The sequence below is a fragment of the Candoia aspera genome, chromosome 13 (genome assembly GCF_035149785.1).
Source record: "Candoia aspera isolate rCanAsp1 chromosome 13, rCanAsp1.hap2, whole genome shotgun sequence".
NCBI classification, from domain to species: Eukaryota; Metazoa; Chordata; class Lepidosauria; order Squamata; family Boidae; genus Candoia; species Candoia aspera.
The window spans coordinates 12952796-12973016 of record NC_086165.1 but is presented as its reverse complement, the minus strand read 5'-3'; the positions used below and the strand labels follow the sequence as shown (position 1 = coordinate 12973016).

General features: G+C 43.9%; 1 protein-coding gene across 1 annotated transcript; it reads right to left on the bottom strand.

Moving 5' to 3' along the window:
* Nucleotides 1–1747: 1747 nt before the first annotated feature.
* Nucleotides 1748–10549, bottom strand: RLBP1 (retinaldehyde binding protein 1). The gene is made up of 7 exons (XM_063314371.1): nt 10538–10549; nt 9175–9315; nt 7351–7555; nt 6108–6286; nt 5161–5319; nt 2386–2496; nt 1748–1906 (listed from the first exon to the last, which is right to left on the bottom strand). Exons 1-7 carry the CDS (start codon nt 10547–10549, stop codon nt 1748–1750), a joined length of 966 nt encoding a protein of 321 aa, XP_063170441.1.
* Nucleotides 10550–20221: the final 9672 nt, after the last annotated feature.

Here is a 20221-nt window from a genome sequence, read left to right as displayed (position 1 = left end):
CCCATTTATGGCCTTAACAAGCCACAAAGGGATATTGCCCCAAGCGCAGGATATGTGGATAAGGAGGTTAACTGATCATGTCTCTCTGGGCTCCTGGTTTGAATTTTACACATGGGGAAATGCAATGGACCATTGTCTTGTAAGAACTGAGCATTTGACAGAGGACAAGCTGAATGTTTCCAGCTATGTGTGATGGCCAAATTAGATAGCCATTTTGGGATGCATGTGACTGAAGAGCCCTCTACCCAAAAAATCAGCCCAGCCAGTAATCCATCTTCTCTGGGGTCCTCTTGAGAAATGAGAAGGGAAGACATGTAAGAGGCCAGATTCATGCAACATGCTAAACTATGATATAAGTTTATTTTGATTCAGTGTTTAGATGAACCCCAGCACTATTGTATGAACCAATGGCAGAAGTTACATGTTGAGATAAATCAGACCATTAGTCTAACCACAGACTCCGCAACATGGTACTTGCAGTTGTCAAAATATCCTCACATCCATCCGAACTTCCTTCCAATTAAGGTGATCTTTTAAAAAATATATATTTTTGAAGTGGCTGTTTTTAAGAGGCTGCAAAGCCTCACAATGGTATTCTTAGTGAAGACCTCACAACCTTTGAAGCAAGAGGATATTAGAATCTTCTGAGATTTCAGGCATGAGATGATGGTCATTCCAGGAAAAAAGAAATGCACACATTATTCTGCAAAATCGTAAGATGATGCTTGACTTATATAAGCAGGAATTTTTCCAGCTATATGTGAAGATGTAAAAAGCTGAGCCTGGGACCTCCCATATGCAAAGCCAGTGCTCTGTCTTTGAGGTATGGCTCTCCCCTGGGATGAACTGAAACCCAATAAAGTAAGCAAAATAAGACAAATTACTAACTAAGACAAAAATGCATCTGTCCCTGATTTGCACTGCCCAATTGCTTAAAGCACGTTGGCCTCTTTCTCTTTTAAAGTACAAAGCATACAAACAACCCTGGTGATTGGTGTATTTAGTTTACTAGGGCAACTTAAGCCAAAGCATGCATGCTATTGGAATCATTTCTGTTTGCTACAAAACTCAGTATTTATACCAAAAAATACTGGAAAAAATGCTCAGTCGGCCTGAGGATTTTCTGTGGTGGCTTCCTATTCTATTCCATAGGTTCCACCCCCCACACACACAACCCACACAACTTAGAACCATCCTCCAAAGCCCACCAGTTGTGGCCCTAAAATATGCAACTGTGGGTGAAGACATACTTTTCCAATGCCCAAACCCTAATAATGCCAGTACTAAACTGGTCTGCTGCACCAGCAACTATTAGGCTCAGAGTAAATCAAACCAGCCATAGTGCCTTCTTGGTAACATCCCCACCACAACCATCTGTGGTCTTCTCCTTCTGGTTGGTTGCTTTTCTTCACTGGGGAGGGCTGAGATAGAATGACAGCATCTGCTTCTGGACAGCAGGAGCTTCTGTCTTTGATGGCTAGGAGGGTGGGAATGAGGAATGCAAAGAGGTACAATCAGAGCTTATGATCACAGTCTGTTTTCCCCATCAGCACTATGTTTCAAAGAAAGGCTGAGGCTGGTCTTCCATCTCAGGCTGCTACTTTTTAGAGCAGTGTGTCTCAACCTTGGCAGCTTGAAGATGTGTGGACTTCAACTCCTAGAATTCCCCAGCCAGTTATGCTGGCTGGGGAATTCTGGGAGTTGAAGTCCACACATCTTCAAACTGCCACGGTTGAGAAACACTGTTTTAGAGAGTTGTGTCTTCAGTGTCCATCCAGGCCCCAAAAAGCTTCTCGGCAATCACTTTGCCATCGTACTGGGGGAGGTTGCCTCCAAAATCTGCTGGCAAGATATTGGCATCTATCTCTTGGAAGAAGGAGTCAAGTTCATCACCATGCACAAATACCTGAGTACAGAAGAAAAGGGGAAATGGGTGAGCAGAAGAGGGCTGTGTTTCCTTTGGAGCTGCTTGTCCTGCTATTTTTTACATCTAATTTTAGCTGTTGGGAATTTGTTTCCCAATGTATTCAGGCAAGGGGCACCCAAGCACTGTACAGTAAGCCTTAACTAACTTTAACACTTTTTTTAAACAAACTACACCCACACATTTCTCCCTGGAAAAGAAAGAGGAATTCAGCTCTACCCATGTGTGAGATGAAGCCTTATTTACTGTGTCTTTCCCCATTCCCCACACAACCCCCCAAAACATCACGTTGGACTTCCACCTATCAAGAAATTGCTCACCCTACATTAGGCATTATCTTAAGAGATAGGCGAGAAGGGAGCTGCACATCGGCAATACTTAACGGACTTACAATGCCTGTGCCTATGGTCGAAAAAGAAAACACACATAACTGTTGTGCGGTCTTCCGTGGTACAACTCACCCTTTCCAGAAGCTTGTTCTTCAGGAATGGTTTGACAATGTTGTAGGTGGTGGTAAAATACCAAGGCTGATGAATGAAATGAATGGCTTTGAACCGAGCTGGAAAGGAATCCTGGGAATTCCAAAGGTAAGTGTGAAAGCCAGAAAAATGGAAGGCTGGGGCAGGTGGCTTAAGCAAGGTCTCTTTTATCTGGAAACCTAGATTTCTTCTTAGCCCTGTTCACACAAAATCGCATCCACTAAACTAGTCAAATCTCTCTGTTGGTGATTCTGGCAGCATACAATGGCAACAACTGAACATTTTGTGAATGCGGAGTCATCTCCACCCCCTTGCCCCCCATTTTCAGCTGGAGGAGCCTTGTATTTTGTAAGCCATTGCATCAAGACATCCCTGGCAAGGCTAATTAGGGCCACCTCTAACCTGCAATAATGCAGATGACCTCTAGATGGCAGCAGCATCTCCTGCCATCTAACAGCTAACTGGTCTTTCAGTCAGGTCTGGTTGCCCTTGGCAAGGGTTCAGTATATCAGTAGTCCTTTGCACGTGGGCGGGCCAGCCAGCCAGGTTAGCTGTGGCTTGGTCACTGCAGGGAGTGGTTGTGAAGGGTTCTCTGCTGCCAAACCTTGGCAGAGAGTTCTATAATTAGGAGGTTTGCTTTTTCACTCTTGGAGGACTAGGTGGACCTAATAGGTTAGCTGAGTGGGTTTAGCTATTTTCTTGACATGACTGATGGGGTGGAATTATTAACCCTTTGCACAGCTGGGTCTTTACAGCTAAATCTAACTTCCTTGGGGTTTGCTAACTGTCAATATTTTGGTGTGTTCCCACAACACTACACCCCAAACTCTCAATACAGTTAGGCATGTTAGGGCAGTGGTTGTGAGGAAGGAGGTTGGAGGCTCATGATTTTGGTATGGATGTTTAAACCAGGCAGGCTTCCTCATCCTGATGTCATCTATCTCTTATTACTACCCATCTGGTCTCATAAAAGATGACAGATTCAGAAGAACCTTCTACAACCTGGTCCCTCCAGGTATGTTGGACTACAAGTTATTCACCATCCTGGCTCCAGATAATCCCAGTTGTTGTCCAGCACATTTGATGGAAGTCAATTTGAAAAGGCTAGTCTGGAACATCACTGAGTTGGTTGCCATTTAGGCTGCTCCCAGAGCAAGTAAAGAGAAAATGTAAATTTTTCTTTCCCATTCTTGAGACAAGAGCACTTCTGCACCATTGCTTCTTCCTCTCCCCAAATCCTCAGAAGCAATTTGAAGGCAATCTATAATTGTCTTAACTTCTGGCAACTTGGAAATGTTGAGACGTGGGAATCACTTTCCTCCGAGCTGTCAGAGGTTCTGCAGCAACAAAATCATCCCACTTCTCCCCTTCCCCCTCTCAAGTAAAAAAACCTCCAAGTAAACTGGAGTTTTGCATGCTGCTGGTCCATTGACAAAAAGAAGGAGAAACTGAACAACTTATGTGAATTTCACCCTTGGGTGGGAAAACTGAAGGGGATCTGCAAAGCCACCAAGCCAGCATTCCCCTTACAGGACCTGAAGCTCAGGAGCAAGGAGAGAGAGGAAACTAAAATTTCCTCCATTGAGGAGAAAGAAGCCCTGGAGAGTTATAGCATCTCAACCAACAAAAAAAGAGTTTTTAACTACATTTGCATCTCAGCTGGAAATAGATCGAGGCAGATTCCCAACAGTGCTAAAGTTGTGGGCTCAGAGAAAACCTGAGCTGCTTTAAATGGTTGCAGAATCTTCATTAACCTCTTCTAAGGGAGTTGGCAAAGCAGGAATTGCTATGAGGTTATCATGCACTGGGTCTGAGGTAGCTGGGTTTGTTCCACCTTAATGAAACACTTTGCATGTCACAGTGACACAATTTGCCACAAAAGGGCAATGGGATTTAACATCAGCCTTCTCTGGCTCTTGCAAGTGACGTTGCCAGTAGCTGAGTGGAAACCTCACCGGAGTATTGTAAGAAGCAGAAGAGAGCAAACAAAACAATGCAACTGAATCTTTCTTAAAGCAAAGTACCCTTGCAAAAACCTGCATAGTCCTATCATTTACATATAGGCAGTGGGGCAGCTGAGCCATTGCATGTCCTGGCCCAGTGGATTTACTGGAGCCCCTTCTTTAGACGGCAAAGAATATTGCTTAAGTTCACTGGCTTCAACATGTACTGCATTTGGGGGAGAGATGTTTTCTCTTCTGCTGAAATGGTTCCCCCTGGAACTGTGCCTCCAAGTCCTTCCCTAATGGCACCAAAGAGTACTGCCACCTCATAGCTTGCCCATACAGGTAGTCCTCCCTTAACGACCACAATTGGAACTGGAATTTCAGTTGCAAAGTGAAGCGGTCATTAAGCAAATCTGACCTGATTTTATGACCCTTTTTGTGGCAGTCATTAAGTGAATCACATGGTTGTTAAGTGAATCATGCAGTTCTCCATTGATTTTGTTTGCCAGAAACTGTCTGGGAAGGTCAGAACTGGCAATCATGTGACCATGGGATGCTGCAATGGTCATAAATGCAAACCGGTTGCCAAGCACCCAAATCATGATCATATGACTGGGGGGATGCTGCAATGGTTGTAAGTGTGAGGACTGGTTATAACTCAGTTTTTTCAGCACCGTCTTAAGTCCGAACCATCACTAAACGAATGGTACATGTACATTCCTGTACATTCTAGGATGGTTGCCTTACTTAGGGCAATTTCCTGATGTTGTTCTGTCTTCGCAGCTTGCCAAGGCAAGTATATCAACCTCACCTGTAGCATGTCCACCATTTTTTTCAATTCAGAAGGCTTGATGCCGTAGGCTTGCTGCATGGTGAATCCCTTGAAGTTTTCAATGATACAGAAGCCATTAATTTGGGTTTCCTCATTCTCCAGCAGCTTCTCCAAGATCATGCAGTAGGCACGGAGGATCTGTAGTAAAACCAATGGAGAGTAGCAGCTGAGGCTCCAACACATTTATGGTTCTTCCTCTACTGTGCTGGCTTTCAAACATCAGCCATAAAACTTTGTATTAGCTCTGCTACTGATGCAACTAAAATAGAAATCACCATTAAGGAGGATAGGATTGGATTTACACATCACGCTAAGCCATAATGGGGCTTGTTTGATTTTGCACATGCTGTATGAACCTAGCTGCTGTAGCTTGGAAACCATGGCTCCTAGCAAAGCTTAACCTGTGAACCCCCCCAAGCCAAATATGTTTCCTTCAACAAACCATGATTAAAACAAGCCATGGATTAGTGTGATGTGCAAACTGGGCTGTCATTATAAATATGTGTCTTTCTAATAACGTGGCTGCTATTCCTGGCAGAAGTCATTTCATTCAATGTTCCCTAAGACAGTCTCCCATCTCTTGGCCGATGTAATTTGTCTGGTCCAAGTTAGAGAAGGTCTCTCTAAGTAAATTACTTCAACATTGCAGCCCCCACCTAAGAAGTAGAAAAGAGATGAAGATCATGAAAACTGGAGAGGATGGAATGGTGGAAGCTGTATGCCATCTCCATTCTCCTTTTGCAGTTTGCACCCAGATGTTTTCCTTTCCAGATGTTGCCTCACCAAAGATGAGGAGTACTGGCAACTGTCATTCAGCAAGATCAGGAAGGCCTCAGTGTTTTCCCTGCTTTAGGGGGAGCTATGATGGTTAAAGACTTACAAAACACTTGCTTTTGTGATGGGCACCTTTGCAGTAAGATACCAACCTCATCAAACGTGATCTCTTCATAATCCCAGTTCTCTATGTTGAACAGCAGCACCACCCGACCGTATTTGTCCCTGTTGCACAAGATGCCAGGGTAGCCGGCCTCAATGGTGCTACGTACTGCCTCGGGCACCAGGTTTTCAAAGAGTTCTGGATACTGCTGGCGGAAGTTGACGTAACCTGGAGTTAGGGACAGAGGCTCTAACAGTGCCACATTAGAGATGCTAAATGAATAAATGCTCAATAATCAAATTAAAGCATGAAGTCTCCAAGGTGGAACTGGCAGCAGCTGTAGGGTTTTCCAGTTAGAGCTGTATGCTTCCAAGAACAAGTTAATCAACTCTGATCAATAGATCAATCAACTAAAAGCTTTTGTCTTGATACAGAAATCACCCATTTTAACTTGAGGGAAACCAAGGGCATAAAAACGAATTTTAAAATTAATAATCTTGATGCACAAAAATGTAATTTTATGTGCATGGACCTGAGCATGAATAGAAGCCCCTAAGTGAGCAAAAGATCTGCTTCTATCAGGATTCCTGTTTGCACAGATGTTTTAACTGGCATTCAAGTAAGTGCAAACAGAACCCCTCTGCAAAGGGTCCATCTCAGAAATCTGAGACCCACTAGCTGGTGACAAATAGTAATGACATCTATTACTAGGGCCACCACTTGCTAGATGAGTAATATAATTCATCCCAGAAGGCTTCCAAATCCAATTCAAGGTTCTGGTTATCACCTATAACGCCCTACATGGCATAGGACCAAGCTACTTGCAGGACCACCTGTCCCCCATTGTTTCTGCTCATCCCACCAAGTCTAGCAGGGAGGGCATGCTCCAGGTTCCCTCCATCAAACAGTGCCATCTTGTTGGACCAGAGCCATGCCTTCTCTGTGACTGCGACTGCCCTGTGGAACAGCGTCCCCCCAGAAATCCAGATGGCCTTTTAGCTCTCTGTGAGGCTCTGACATCCTGGCTCTTCCTCCAGGCTTTTGGGCCAGGCAGTTCGGTCAACTCTGTTCATGGCGTGGCTTTTTTTTTTTGGTGGGGGGTGGTTGTTTAACCGTAGTGTTATGAATGCATACGGTTATGAACATTTTAATCTTCGTACGCTGCCTAGAGTCACTGCTGTGAGGTGGGCAGCTCTAGAAACCATTTAAATGAATGCATAAACCTCTATAAGTGTGAGGTTATGTATCTGTAGGCATGTGTGCAGGGAAGGGTTCGACCAAAATATCCCCACCTTTGATTAAATCATAAGCTCTGTTGACATCAAACTTGCGGGCCCGCATGAAACGGAGGAAGAAAGCATTGTCCTTCCCCTGCATTTTCTCAGCAACTGTTTTGTAAATGTCTTCTCCTTCTTCAGCTTTCTCCTGAATAAGCTCCTGAAGCTCTTTCACTGCTAAATCACGTTTCTCTGGGATCTCATTCAATTCATCTTTAGCCTATGGAAGAGAGGGAAAGATAACCTGACAGTGTAGAGAATGAGTTGGAGGATGAAACTGGAATCTCTCCTTTTCCTGGGAAAATAGTCCTTGGGTCACTAATTGGAGGAAAACTTTTCTAGCAAAGATACCCCAACGATTCATGGTGCACAACCTGAGATCTGGGTGCACTCCGAGGCCTTCCAAAAGTGGAAACCAAATTGTAACTGTTATTTGTACATAACCAGGAAAATTCCTAAATATTTGGGGAATACTCCTTTAAACTAGGTCCTCTTCTATACCAAGAGTGGTTCTGAGCCAAACCAACATTTTGAACTAGACTGAACTGACACCCAAGCTGAGTCAACAGTTTGGAGCGTCATAGTTAACAATGCACTATTGCTTGGAGGTTTGGTGCCATCCAGTGTCTGACAGTAGATACTGCAGTGTTCTGTGTGGGAGAGACAAGTAGTCTTTTAGTTGCATTTGACTTTTGGTAACTTCACTGATATATCTGCAGTTTTCTTTGCAAATATAGTGAAATGGTTTGCTGATGCTGTCTTTTGGATATTATTTTTCCTTCCCAATCTATCCAATTACGCCTTTTAAAATCTTAAGACCAGTCTATGGCCTGCAGGATCCAGGCAGCAGATCAAGATGGGAAAGCAGTGGTAGAATCCTGAAGTGCTATCACTACAGAGGCTAGAATCATTCTGTTCAAACCTGTGGACTTGCCTACACCATTGTCCACAGCTGGACAGTGATTCCAAGATGGAGCTGGTTCTATTTGTATTTAGGATCTAAGGCTATGTAACCCCTGCCCAAATTTCAGAAGCCTTCTTTACAAGGCACTGTTGACACAATGCTAGGTGTCAACAAGCAACTTCAAGGTTCTGCTTTGCCTCTTTCTTCTGATGCTTCCCCTTTTATTCTGACCTGGAGAGGATTGTTGTTCTGATTAGATATAGAGACAGAGATATACCTCAGAATCCCATTTAGCATGCTGCTTAACTCATAGAATTCCACTGTTTCCTCACAGCACAGAATAAATGTATTATTGTACAACAAGGACAGGCTAGAGGGACTGACTCACAGTACAACAGAAAGGCAAATGAAGATCTCTTTGGAGCAAGAGGAACACTGGTCCTAGGAATGATGAGGAGATGAAAGGTAAAGACTGGTAAGATAAAAAAGGGCTGTCTTTTTCAGCTGTTCTGTTCTGCTGGTACCTGGTGATCCCACCTTCTAATGGAGAGTTCTTTTAGAATCTAGTCCTTATAGGCAACTTTGGCATATCTCTCTATCACCTAGGCTTGGCTAAGCCCTACAGGATTTTAGGATTAGGTGGTGATGGCTATGAAGTTGATGGTTACAGTTCTTAATATGAATAGGATGATCAATGTTAGGTAGGGAAGGATAGATTAAAAGGTCTGAGAGACATGCAAAATAACAAAGGAACTTGCAGCAAAATGTATTTTACAGTCCTGTCTAAAGTAGGATGTCTGACCAGTATAAAGTGGGTGGCAATGCTAGGTGGCCAATGAATCTGTGCCAAATGTTTTTCTTGCCCATCTTCTGGATCTGCAGATGGTCCTCAATTCCTCCTTCTGGTTTTCTCCCCAATTTTCCACGATGCTCACCTTTTGCAGGGTGTGTGCAGGGATCTCCTCACACTTCCCAAACACAGGACCATGGTCACTGGTGGACAGTCGCTCAAGTTTAGTCCGCAAGGCCTGCTCCTCTTCTGAAACAGATCTGAAGGTGCCACTTTGGGAGTGAAACTGCAAGATGAAGATCCTCAGTCAACATTTGGGATACCATGGAGGAAAGATTCAGGCTAGCAGCAGCACTGGCCTCTCACAGGAGAGGTTGGGAAACCTCTTGATTGTAAGTTCATGTGGTACTGAATCACAAACTAGATAATTCCATTTTAGCTTAACATGGTTATGGAGACGATTTATGCTTCAGTTTTGGATAGTGATACACTGTCTATCAGATGTGGATCAGATCAAACCAGTCCATACTCCAGGAAATAAAGCCAGACTGCTTACTTGAGGGAACGATATTAAAGGCAAGACTGAAATACTTTGGCCACATAATGAGAAGACAGGACACCCTGGAGAAGGTGCTGATGCTAGGGAGAGTGGAAGGCAAAAGGAAGAGGGGCCGACCAAGGGCAAGATGGATGGATGATATTCTAGAGGTGACGGACTCGTCCCTGGGGGAGCTGGGGGTGTTGATGACCAACAGGAAGCTCTGGCGTGGGCTGGTCCATGAAGTCACGAAGAGTCGGAAGCGACTAAACAAATAAACAACAACACACTGTCTATGTTTGCATCTGTTTTCCCATAGTCAGCTGAACCATAATTAGCTCATTCGGGGTAATTTGCTGGTTTTACAGAGCACCAGGAACCAGAAAATAACTACACAGGCTGGGTTTGTATAACAGGCCAGACTAAAATGGGGTCTGGCCTGTTATACAAACCCTGATTTGGGGTTTATGTGTTGCCTGAGCAGAGCCAAATCTGCTGAAGAGAAGGTCTGAATCTGGTATGTCTCCCCAAAGTTATCCCCAGTGAGTGTCATGTTCACTGTTTCAATGTACAGTATACATCGTAACGTTTCACATGCCATGGCACTGACGCGCGTTTCTGTTTGGGAGGGAGCTGCTGTGAGACCTTGTACCAAGCTCTGTATCTGTATTCATTACAATGGAATGTGTTTGGGTTATGTTCTTTGTTCAAGGCCTTTTCCCGCAGACCATCAGAAACCGTTAGGAGCACCTGGGATTGTGAACTTGAGAAGATTCTACAGGGGGAGGGATTTCATTAGCACCGAGGGTTTTTAGTTTGAATTTGGCGTGCTTTCATCATTCTGCACACTGTTCTTTAATAAATCAGATATCTTTGAATTCCTGCTCATGAGTCTGAGGGTGTTTTAGAACAGGCAACCCTTACAGTGAGAGCTTGAGAAAGGGAACAAAGGAAGGGAGTGAGAACTCACCATCGCCGTCATCTTTGTACTCCAATCCAGCCCCTGGGGGGAAGAAAAGGAGACAGAAAATCATAGGTGAACCCTGTCAGGAGACAAAGACTGGGATTGCACATTGTGCTAAGCCACGGTTTGTCTAACAATGGCTTAACAGTTTAACCACATTTGACTGAACTAACGTAGCATATTGACCAAACAAGCTACACTATGGCAATGCAGAATCTGAACCTGCTCATCGTGAGTTACTGAAACTTGCTTTCTAAAATATGCATCCACCTCCCCAGTCCTGAGGCTTTCTGGATAGCTTGGACTGCACATCCATCACAGGGACTGGACATTAGGGGATGTCAGCTTGCCTGGATGGCACAGAATGACTTTGGTCGTTCATTCCTTGAATTTTAGCACCGAGCTGGGAAAACGTTGCTAACTCCAGTTTGTAATCCTCCTATGTTTTCCTGGTGTTATTTTCTCACCCGCATTTTTTTTTTCTCATTACCTATCTAAAATCTGTTGAGGTAGAAAAATGTACAACAGCTTCATAAAGCTAATGGAACGATAGCCTAGGTAACATTCGTCCCTCAGTGTCTCATCAGTCCATCTAGCTCAGTAGTATGGAGCGTGGCTGGCTGAGGGAGGACTCCCGGATCTTGATTTCCAAGGATCAGGATGATCACTAGATGGCAGCAAAGAGATGCAGAGAACTGCAACTCTTGGCCACCATCTAGGGTTGTTTGGATTCTTGCAGACCATATCTGGCAGCCCTATTGTTATTCTACAAAGTTCCCATAAAAAGCCTTTCCTACCTTTAGCTGGACCCTTCTATACCCTAAGAAGGTGTTCGATCATCATGTTACAACTTCTCTCTTCAAGCCCTATCTGTTAAATACAGTTAAGGAGTGTAATGGGCAGAAGGAATAACTGTGAGGAACAGAAGGAAGAGCTCCAGCCAAGACAACAATCAGATAAAAGAAATTTTAGTCCGGGGCAGAAATGTAATTTGAGAAAGCGTCTCAGACCTGGCCTTCCCTAGTTCTCATGAAGATAAAGAGAGGGAGATGGGAAGCATGTTCAGACCTGCAAGATTCTGTTATTATAAAAGTCGTATTAGTAGTCATAACTTTGGTTTTTTTAGTCTGGTCTACCTTGAAGGGCTGACATCTTATTCTAACTACTTATTCAAATCTCTATCTCCCTCTGCCTATCTAACTGTTTCAAGTGTGGCTTTTTTCAATAATAATAATAATAATAATAATAATAAACCCCTTTCTTTTAAACACAGAATAAGGAAGTTGACCACACCAAAAATTATAATTCATTGTCTAGATAGATGTTGTTGTTGTTTGTCCCCAGATTCACACAGAACAGTTCAGCATATAAACTTGGTTTCACTGTTGGCAATGGCCAAAATGAAAATAGTATACTTTTGGAACAAAGCAACTGACCTTTCTGTCCCTGCCTGTTCTGACAAAGTCTGGAAGACAAATACACTACAAAGAAAGAGAGGTGTGACTTGCAGTCACAAAACGTGGCTTCCTTATGTTGCTTATATAATTTATCTGTGGCAGCTCTGCTTTTCCTCCCCCATTCACATAACATTTTGCAAATACTTAGTTTTGGACATCGAGGATGGTTATTTGATTGCTTTCTCTCAGAATTTTATATGGGATGGATACTTTGTCATTAAATAACCAGGATAATTCCTCTGAACAATGCAATGTTGCCAAAGTGAAAAAGGCAACAAAGGCTCAGTCTGAGTTCATACGTGTTTGTTATCCGGTGTTTGGTGAAGAAAGCCACAATTGACTGAATGCACAGCACATTAAGCCATAATTTACAACATAGAAACCAGAAGGTCTGGGTTTATACACCACACCAAGGCAACACCAATCCAGGTGCATTGTATCTAATGCAATATACAAACCCAGTCACCTGCCACAGAGTTACACATGGCTAACTACACTAGCCCCCTTCAGCAATGACAAAACCACAGTCTTGTGGCATCTAACAAGCTCTCCAAAGCAAAAGGTTTTAAAAATGAATAGCCACTTTGGCAGAGGCACAGGATGGCTTCTCCAAGTCTTCTGTCAATAAAACGTTAGGCCAAACTGGAAATGTGGATATCTGGAAGATACCACTGATTCTTCAGTCTACATGAAGCTAGTCTCATTAAACTTGGCAGCACACTTCTAAGGAAGCCTACATAGGAATTGGCTGGTAGAATCATTGCTGGGATGAAGCAAATGCTTTGAATGCAGAAGCAGCTGAATTTACTGTCTGGCATCTACCCTGAAAACAAATTGAGATATAGCCATAGGGAAGACCACCACCAGGGACATTATTGAGCTAGGAGGGGACAAATATTCTGACTCAATACAAGACCATATACAGTGAATTGCATTTCAGGTTTCTCTGGAATATAGAAATGCTAGCCTTTGGCTCTATCACAGCTCCTTTTCTTTAAAAAAAACGTTCGGTAAAGCTGTGGCATCTTCGGCTGCAAAAACAGAAGCAATGCTGGCCACATTGCAAAACCTGAATGAATAAAATACTCACAAAGGATGCCAAGCTGCTCCAGGAAGACCTCTGGGTGAAATCCTGAAGCAAAGAGTGAGAAAACCCGACACAGGCAGGCTGCACAGAAGCAAGTGGAACTGGAGAGGGTCAAAGAGAACTGCTGACAAACATCCCGTAGAAACACTGGGTTGGGATTAAGCCATCCCAGGGCATTGCTCAGGAGGGCTTCTTAATTAGGTCAGCGCAAACTGGCGAAGGGATCCCATGGAAAAAAGAAGTACAAAAGGCAAATGTGGAAGAGAGACAAAGCAGCAGCCAAGTAGATTTGGCTCAGAGAAATGCATAACAGGGAAGTTGATGGGATTCTGGGACTGATTAACCACGTATAAAAGCCTCTTAGTGTATAACTGGGCCACACTCATTAGTGTAACATGCAGGGAGAATGAAGCATTTATGAGAATGTTGCAAGGGAGACAGAAGGCAGAGACCATAACTCCATCAAGGAGGGACAGCAAATTCATGATGAATTAGACATTTTGCTTACATGAGGTCCATATTCTCTTCCTGCCATGTCCATATGTTTCTCTCTCTCCCTCTCCCTCTCTCTCTCCATACACTTATAAGGATTATTTCCACATTCTCAGTGGACATAATCCACAAAGGCAAGTGTGACCACAACACTGGCTAGTCTTTGCCATCGATCTATTCATTTATTTGCTGCAAAGTCCAGCAAGGTTAATGTTTGGAATCTCCTGGACCTAGATTGCATTAACAATAATGTGATTTGTTAAAATGTAGTCCAAACCCAGACTTGAGATTTATAAACCATGAGTCTGGCTCTCTGCGCTAGGACTCAGCAATAAATCTCAGTCCCACATCTTCATGCAGCCTAAGGTGGCTGCTTAGTCTGGATTCCCCTGAAGTCTCTCAGGCACAGGACATACTGTGACTAGACAAAAATCTTTCTTGCCAGGGAGAATGGAGCCCCACTGACCTGCTGATTACCCTCTGTCAGCATGGGGGTGCAGTTCCTCTTTATATTCATGGCATTTAAATCCATTGCTGCTGCTTCTGACTTTTCCCATGTTTAAATAGACTCTTGCCCCAGGCTTTAAAGCGTTTGACGCTGAGTGTTTGTTGACATAACTGACTTCTCTGCCCTGAGAACTGCTGGCTCCCAGCTTATGTCTCACTGCGGTTGATGCCTCAGTATGTTATATCAATCTAGCCAGACCTTCAGTACCAGTTGTGAGCTGTTGCCCTCTCGTTCTACTTGAGCCCTTCCTAGAAGCATCTGGAACACCATTTGTTTACTTGATCCAGCAAGGCTCTTCCTACGTCCTATGTATCAGTCTGTCCATTCTCTTTACATAGAATGGGGCAGCGGCTAAAGGACTACCATTAATTATTTGCACCAGAAGCAAAATAGCTTGGTCTGCCATGTAAGAAACCACTAAATTGTCTCCTCTGAAAACAGTAAGAATGAACATTCATATGCTGACAACCTGGAGTCCTCCAGAGGTACTGGGACTACAACAGACTGAATTGTGGGAGGTGCAGTCTGTTAGAAGACAGAAGGTGTCAGATAGAGAAGGTTATATTATGACAGTGGAAAAGTTGGGCAATCTCACAGCTCACCATGCTACACATGGATATCTGTGGGGTGGGGGGGGGCAACAAGGAGCAAATGATGACATGTGCCTGATGACATCATCACAATGACATGTATGAAACCGTGTTATTTGCATCATGATGGTATCATTTTGTGCATGCAGCCATGTTGATGTTATCACAGTTTGTAATAGACACGCTTGTTGTTATGCCCATTCAGCTTTTGGACTTCATGTATGTGTCTGGTTTTCATATGTTGTGTGGGGGGGTGTCTTTTGGGGTTCCCATGTTGCATCGAACAACAGTGTACTGAATTGATTTATTGAATAAGCTACAATTAGCAGAGTGTTCATAACATGCTAAGCCATTAGCTGTGGCTTATAATCCACAGCAGCTGGGTTCACATCACAAGGCAAGTCAGGCAAATCAAAGCTTGGCTTATCACATACAGTCACAGGCCCTTCCTCTAATAGGAACAGAAGATTAGTTTAGATTCAGATTAAAAAGAATAGGAAAAGTGGAGACCATTAAGTTAGCAGAGCATTCTTTTAACTGCACACAGCTTTTGCATTTTCACCTTTCCAGATTCAAAGAAAGAAGCATATAAGCCCAGCAGAGGGGAGCTGAATTAAGAAAGTTGTGTTCTGTAATTGCCTGAAGATGTAAAGATTTGGAATTCCATGTCACCAGAACTGTGGACAGAAAAATGTGCTCCTACTGTGGGTGCAGATTAAAAAAAAAGGGGGGGGCATGTTGAGAAATGCAACTGTCAATGGGATTGTGTGGGAAAGGCCCGAGATGGGTTCAGCCAAAAGCCACTTTGATTTTTTCTTTTCCTAACAGCTTCTGATTGGGCATCAACAGATTTGACAACATTCACGAATGGTGGTATTTGGCCCGCACTAAGCAAACACAATACTGTATTTAGGCATTGATGTCTGCCCCTCATTCGAGGTGGTCTGCAGAAGCTCTGTTTGAAGGGCTGAAAGATTAAAAATATGTCTGTCTGCCTGTCTATCTATCTACATATGAAAGCAGGATCTTGAAATTGCTCATCGGTATTTTGCAGCTGGGCAGCAGAGTGCTCAGCCAGATAACTAGGTCACATAAGCAGGATCAGCCCTGCAGCCTCCACCTGGTTTGTATGCAAGCCACTACAGCAGCAGATTTCCAAGCAGCAAGCAGCTCAGCACAATACATTCTAAAGGCAGCACATCAAACAGAACAATGCAATATGTGCATGGGAACATGAGGTACAAATCTAGTAATGATGGGAGAAGGAGGAGGTGTTAGAAAGTCCACGCCAACAGTAATCTTGGCTAGCCCAAAATGTTAAACAGGGTCAGGCTTGGGTGGAAAACCATGAAGTCCCAGATCTGGTAGATTAGGGAGCTGGGGGGAAAACAAACCCTAAAAGGCAGTGGCGTCTTTATCTTTGCCTTTAGAAAGCCCATCCCATCTGTTTTTGGTAGGCAAAACCATGCAGATAAAGGATCCAAGTGCTACCATGAATGTTGTTCGTTGATTTTAACCCAATTTACTGTTTGAAAGTGGGTGTGATCTAGTAATCCTTTGTTCTTGCACATTTGATGTAAAGTTGTGGAGTTTTACTGTTTTTTTGTTTAAAATCCTTTCCTGCCACCTGTCATTTGGGGAAAACAAAGGTGGAAGGATTCTTTCATGTCCTTGATATTTTGCCCACCTTTGAGCCTGTTTCATCACCCCATCTTACAGAGAATCCAGTCTAGTCAATTTCCTAGTCACTTTCACAAGGCTTCAACCTCCATTCCTCTGCTTATAGCAATTGTACCCAAAGTCCTCTTCCTCTGTCTCACAAATTAACTTAATACTTCTACAACTTTAAAATATTTACAGCAGCACATCACAGTGGAAGATGTCTGATGAAATGGATTGTGTTGATGCCTGGTTGGGTTTGATGGCAGTAAATTCTGAGATGTATTATAAAAGACTGTTAAGATAATACTTCTCCCAAATGGATGAAGAGGACAAAGTAACAGGATACCTCTATAATAAATTAGATTTGAAGTTTCCACGATGTCTTTGCATGTTCTTTTGCTTTATCTTCTTAGCTAATTGCCAATCTTTTCAAACAGAGATTTGAAATACAGTTTTAACATTAGCAACAACCGCCAACATCTGCAGCATAATATTGTGATGTAGGTAGCATTCCATCCACTTCATGTCACCCCTCCCTATTTTTGTGTCCCACCCTCACCCCCTTTCCCCATTTAATTTAGTCAACATTTTCCAGCCACTGAAGAAGCTCTTCCTCATCCCCCCTTGTGATCTTTTTTCCTTTTTTTTCTGCAAATTTGGCAATTCCCCCAGGCCCTGCTGATACCTGTGTCTACTCCATGGTGGTGATGCTTTGACTACATAAACAACTGTACTCCTCCAAATAGTGCAACAGAGAGAATAATAAAAGAACAGCAGCAGCTAAAGCCTCACAAAAAATAACATTCATGAGGAATAAGGCCAAGTTGTACTAATTCACTGGAGATTTTTGTTCTCCTTGATTGGCTCCTTCTTTTCAACAGCTCAAGGTTTCATAGAAGGCTTGAAAAACAAGCTGTGCATTTGCGGACAGGAGGCCACCTGGATTAATCCCCTTTTCCTGAATAAAAGCAAAGTTTCTTGCAAGTTGAACTTGACTGCTGGTGGTTTTATGGATTTATTCATGCTGTTCTCTTAGCAGCTATATGGAAGTGGTTTGTCCCTGTCTTATTCTGGAATAACTTTTGACTTCTCCATAACACTAGGATTTCCCATCCAACAGCAACACAGGCCTGAACCTGCTTAGTAAGGAATTCCTTGATGGAGTTTTCTCTTACAGGACTTTTAATTCTCAGGACTCTCAATGGATAGTAGCTTGGGCATTCCTGACAGATGATCTTCATAATCTGCATCAATGTTTTTCAAACTCAGCAACTTTAAGATGTGTGGACCTCAACTCCCAGAATTCCCCAGTCAGTATGCTTGAAGCAAGTCTGAGAAACACTGATGTGGAGGATGTAGGTTATTTGCAGGGCCATGAGTTCTATTCCCAAAAGTTGGCAAACCACCACTGCAAATTTTATTCAGTAAAGCCGATCTGCAATTCTCTCTTAAGTACAATTCTTGGCATCATTGGAAGTAGTTCTAAAAAGAAAAGCACAGCAGGGGCACAATTGGGTGGTAGAAAGACACAGGACTTGTTCACATAACCTCAACCAGGTCAGGTGAAACCTAGCAAATGCATCCATACAACCTGCTAGGCCTAGTGTTAACCTTGGTTGGGCTTTCTAAAAAACTTGCTTTAGCAGTGGGGTAAATCCAAGCCTGGTTCAATGCATCCTGTGAATCCGGGTGGAGTGTTTGGTGCAGACACAGCTATTGTGCACCATGCAATAGCTATTATACAATTATAATACAATTCATCAGCTACTGAATTTTAAACTTTAAATTCTTTGAGCTTTACTTTGGAGATGCCTTGTGAAATGGGTGCTGCTAATGTAATGTTGTTTCAGAGAGGTACTGCCTCTGCTGCTGTAATGGTATGTGGGAATGACCTTGGGAAATAGGAGGAAGAGCCACAGACTAGACAATTGTCATGCAAAGAGGTATCTACCTGTTCTGTTAGATCTGGCAGGAGAGGCATGCTCCAGGTCCCATCCGTAAGAGAGTGTCATCTAGCAGGACCCAGGATGGCCTTTCTCCCCCGGAGATCAGACTTTCTCAGCCTTCCCAGGTAGACCAGGCAGGAAACACAACCAGGTGAGCTAATTCTACACTTCTGTAAGGCTACATTAACAGAATCTTGCAAGTCTGAAAGTACAATTCTCCTACCAACTCCTTTACAGCCCAAGAAACTAGGGAGGGTCCCTCCTGAGCCTCTTGCCCCACCCACTATCCAATTGCAGGCTATACTGTCTCTTATCTGACTGTTTCCTGAGCACTGTCTCTTTGCCCAGTCTCCCAAGGTCTTTCCCACATACCATTACAGACTTGCTCTGACCCTGCCGGCCTTTCTCAAGGCATTAAAAACTTGGTTTTGCCATCAAGCTTGGGGTCCTGAGAGTGAGCCTGTTGTCTGGTTATATTGTGCGGTGTTCAATTATTCTCAGCTGCTATTCTATACTGCTTTAACTTATTTATGGTTAATTACTGGTTGTATGTTACTTTGTTCCTATATGTTTTGTTAGCTGCCCAGAGTCATGTACAGTATATGAGATGGGTGGCCAAACGAACAAATAACGGTATTTCAGCCCACAGAAGGAAAAGGGGGTGGGAAGCATCTCAGAAAGGACCCTCTCTAGTTTTCTGGAATGGGAGAAATGCTTTCAGACTTGCAAAATTGATCTCAGCCATTCAAGGTAGTCCAGGCAAGAAGCACAAGCCATAGGTACTAACGCTACCTTTATTGTAAGGTTACAGTAACAGAATCTTGCAAGACTGAAAGTATTTCTCCTCTCCTTTCCTTTTATTCTCCAGAAAACGTGCATGACGGTTGTCCAGGCTGTGGCTCTTCCTCCTGCCTTCCAAGGCCATTCCCAGGGACCATTCCAGGTGGTCAATGGCAGGTGTGTTCAGTCTTTCACTCCTTAGGGAGAATTTTGGATTGGTGAAGAGACAGGAAAAGTCTCCTTCAAACATTGCAAAAACAATGCTTGATGCCGGGTCTTCAGGCATGGGTGGAGAATCTGTCGTTCATTGAACCCGCACCTTGTGGAAATGCACGCTTCTTATGGTGCCAAAGAGTTTCCTTGTTGCATCTCTGAAAGCTGGATGCAACTAATTTTATTCCAGCCCAACAAACCTGGGACCTTGGCTGGTGAGATAAATGCAATGGTAACTCCGCAGAGTATGCAACTTTGAATCAAAACAGTTAAGATCTCGGGCGGGAGAAGGTTAAACTGCTGGGCTAAATCGGCATCCTCGACATTTTACGAGGAAGACTCCGCGTAGTTGTCAACGGGCGGAACGGGGACTCGAACCGCCAACTTCAAACCTATCCCACCCACCGCCCTTCGTAGTGAGCCACGCTCACATCCGGGGCCTTGCTTCTGCCGGCAGGGAAGTCGGAAATGACGGAAGGCGAAGCGGGGATTGGTTGCCTATGGCAACGGAAGTCCATTTTATGGGGCGGGCTTTGTTGCTTCAAGCAACGTCCGGGTAGTTCCTGGCGGGAGATTCGACGCCCGGAAAGGCGGTGAGGGCAGGCTGGAGCCCTCGACAGGGCGGGCGAAGAGAAATGAAAGGTCGGGAAGGGCACCCAAATGGGGCAGGATCCCGAGTGGGAAGCAGCGGAGGGTGAGGTAGGTGGGTGGGGGAGGAAGGGGAGTCAGTCGAGAAACCAATTTGGTGCAAGCTCATTGGGGCGAGAGGAGTCAAAGGGGCATTAGTCAGTAGGGGGGAATGTATTGGGCGATGAGGGGTCACGTGGGTACTAGCCGATAAGGGGTGAGGCCACGGGGGTCATTTGTGCTTAAGAGGGAATGATGGAGGGGCAATTATGGGCTTCCCCAGAAGTGACAGGGTTTCCTTGACCCAGAAGGCAGAAGCCAACGAAGG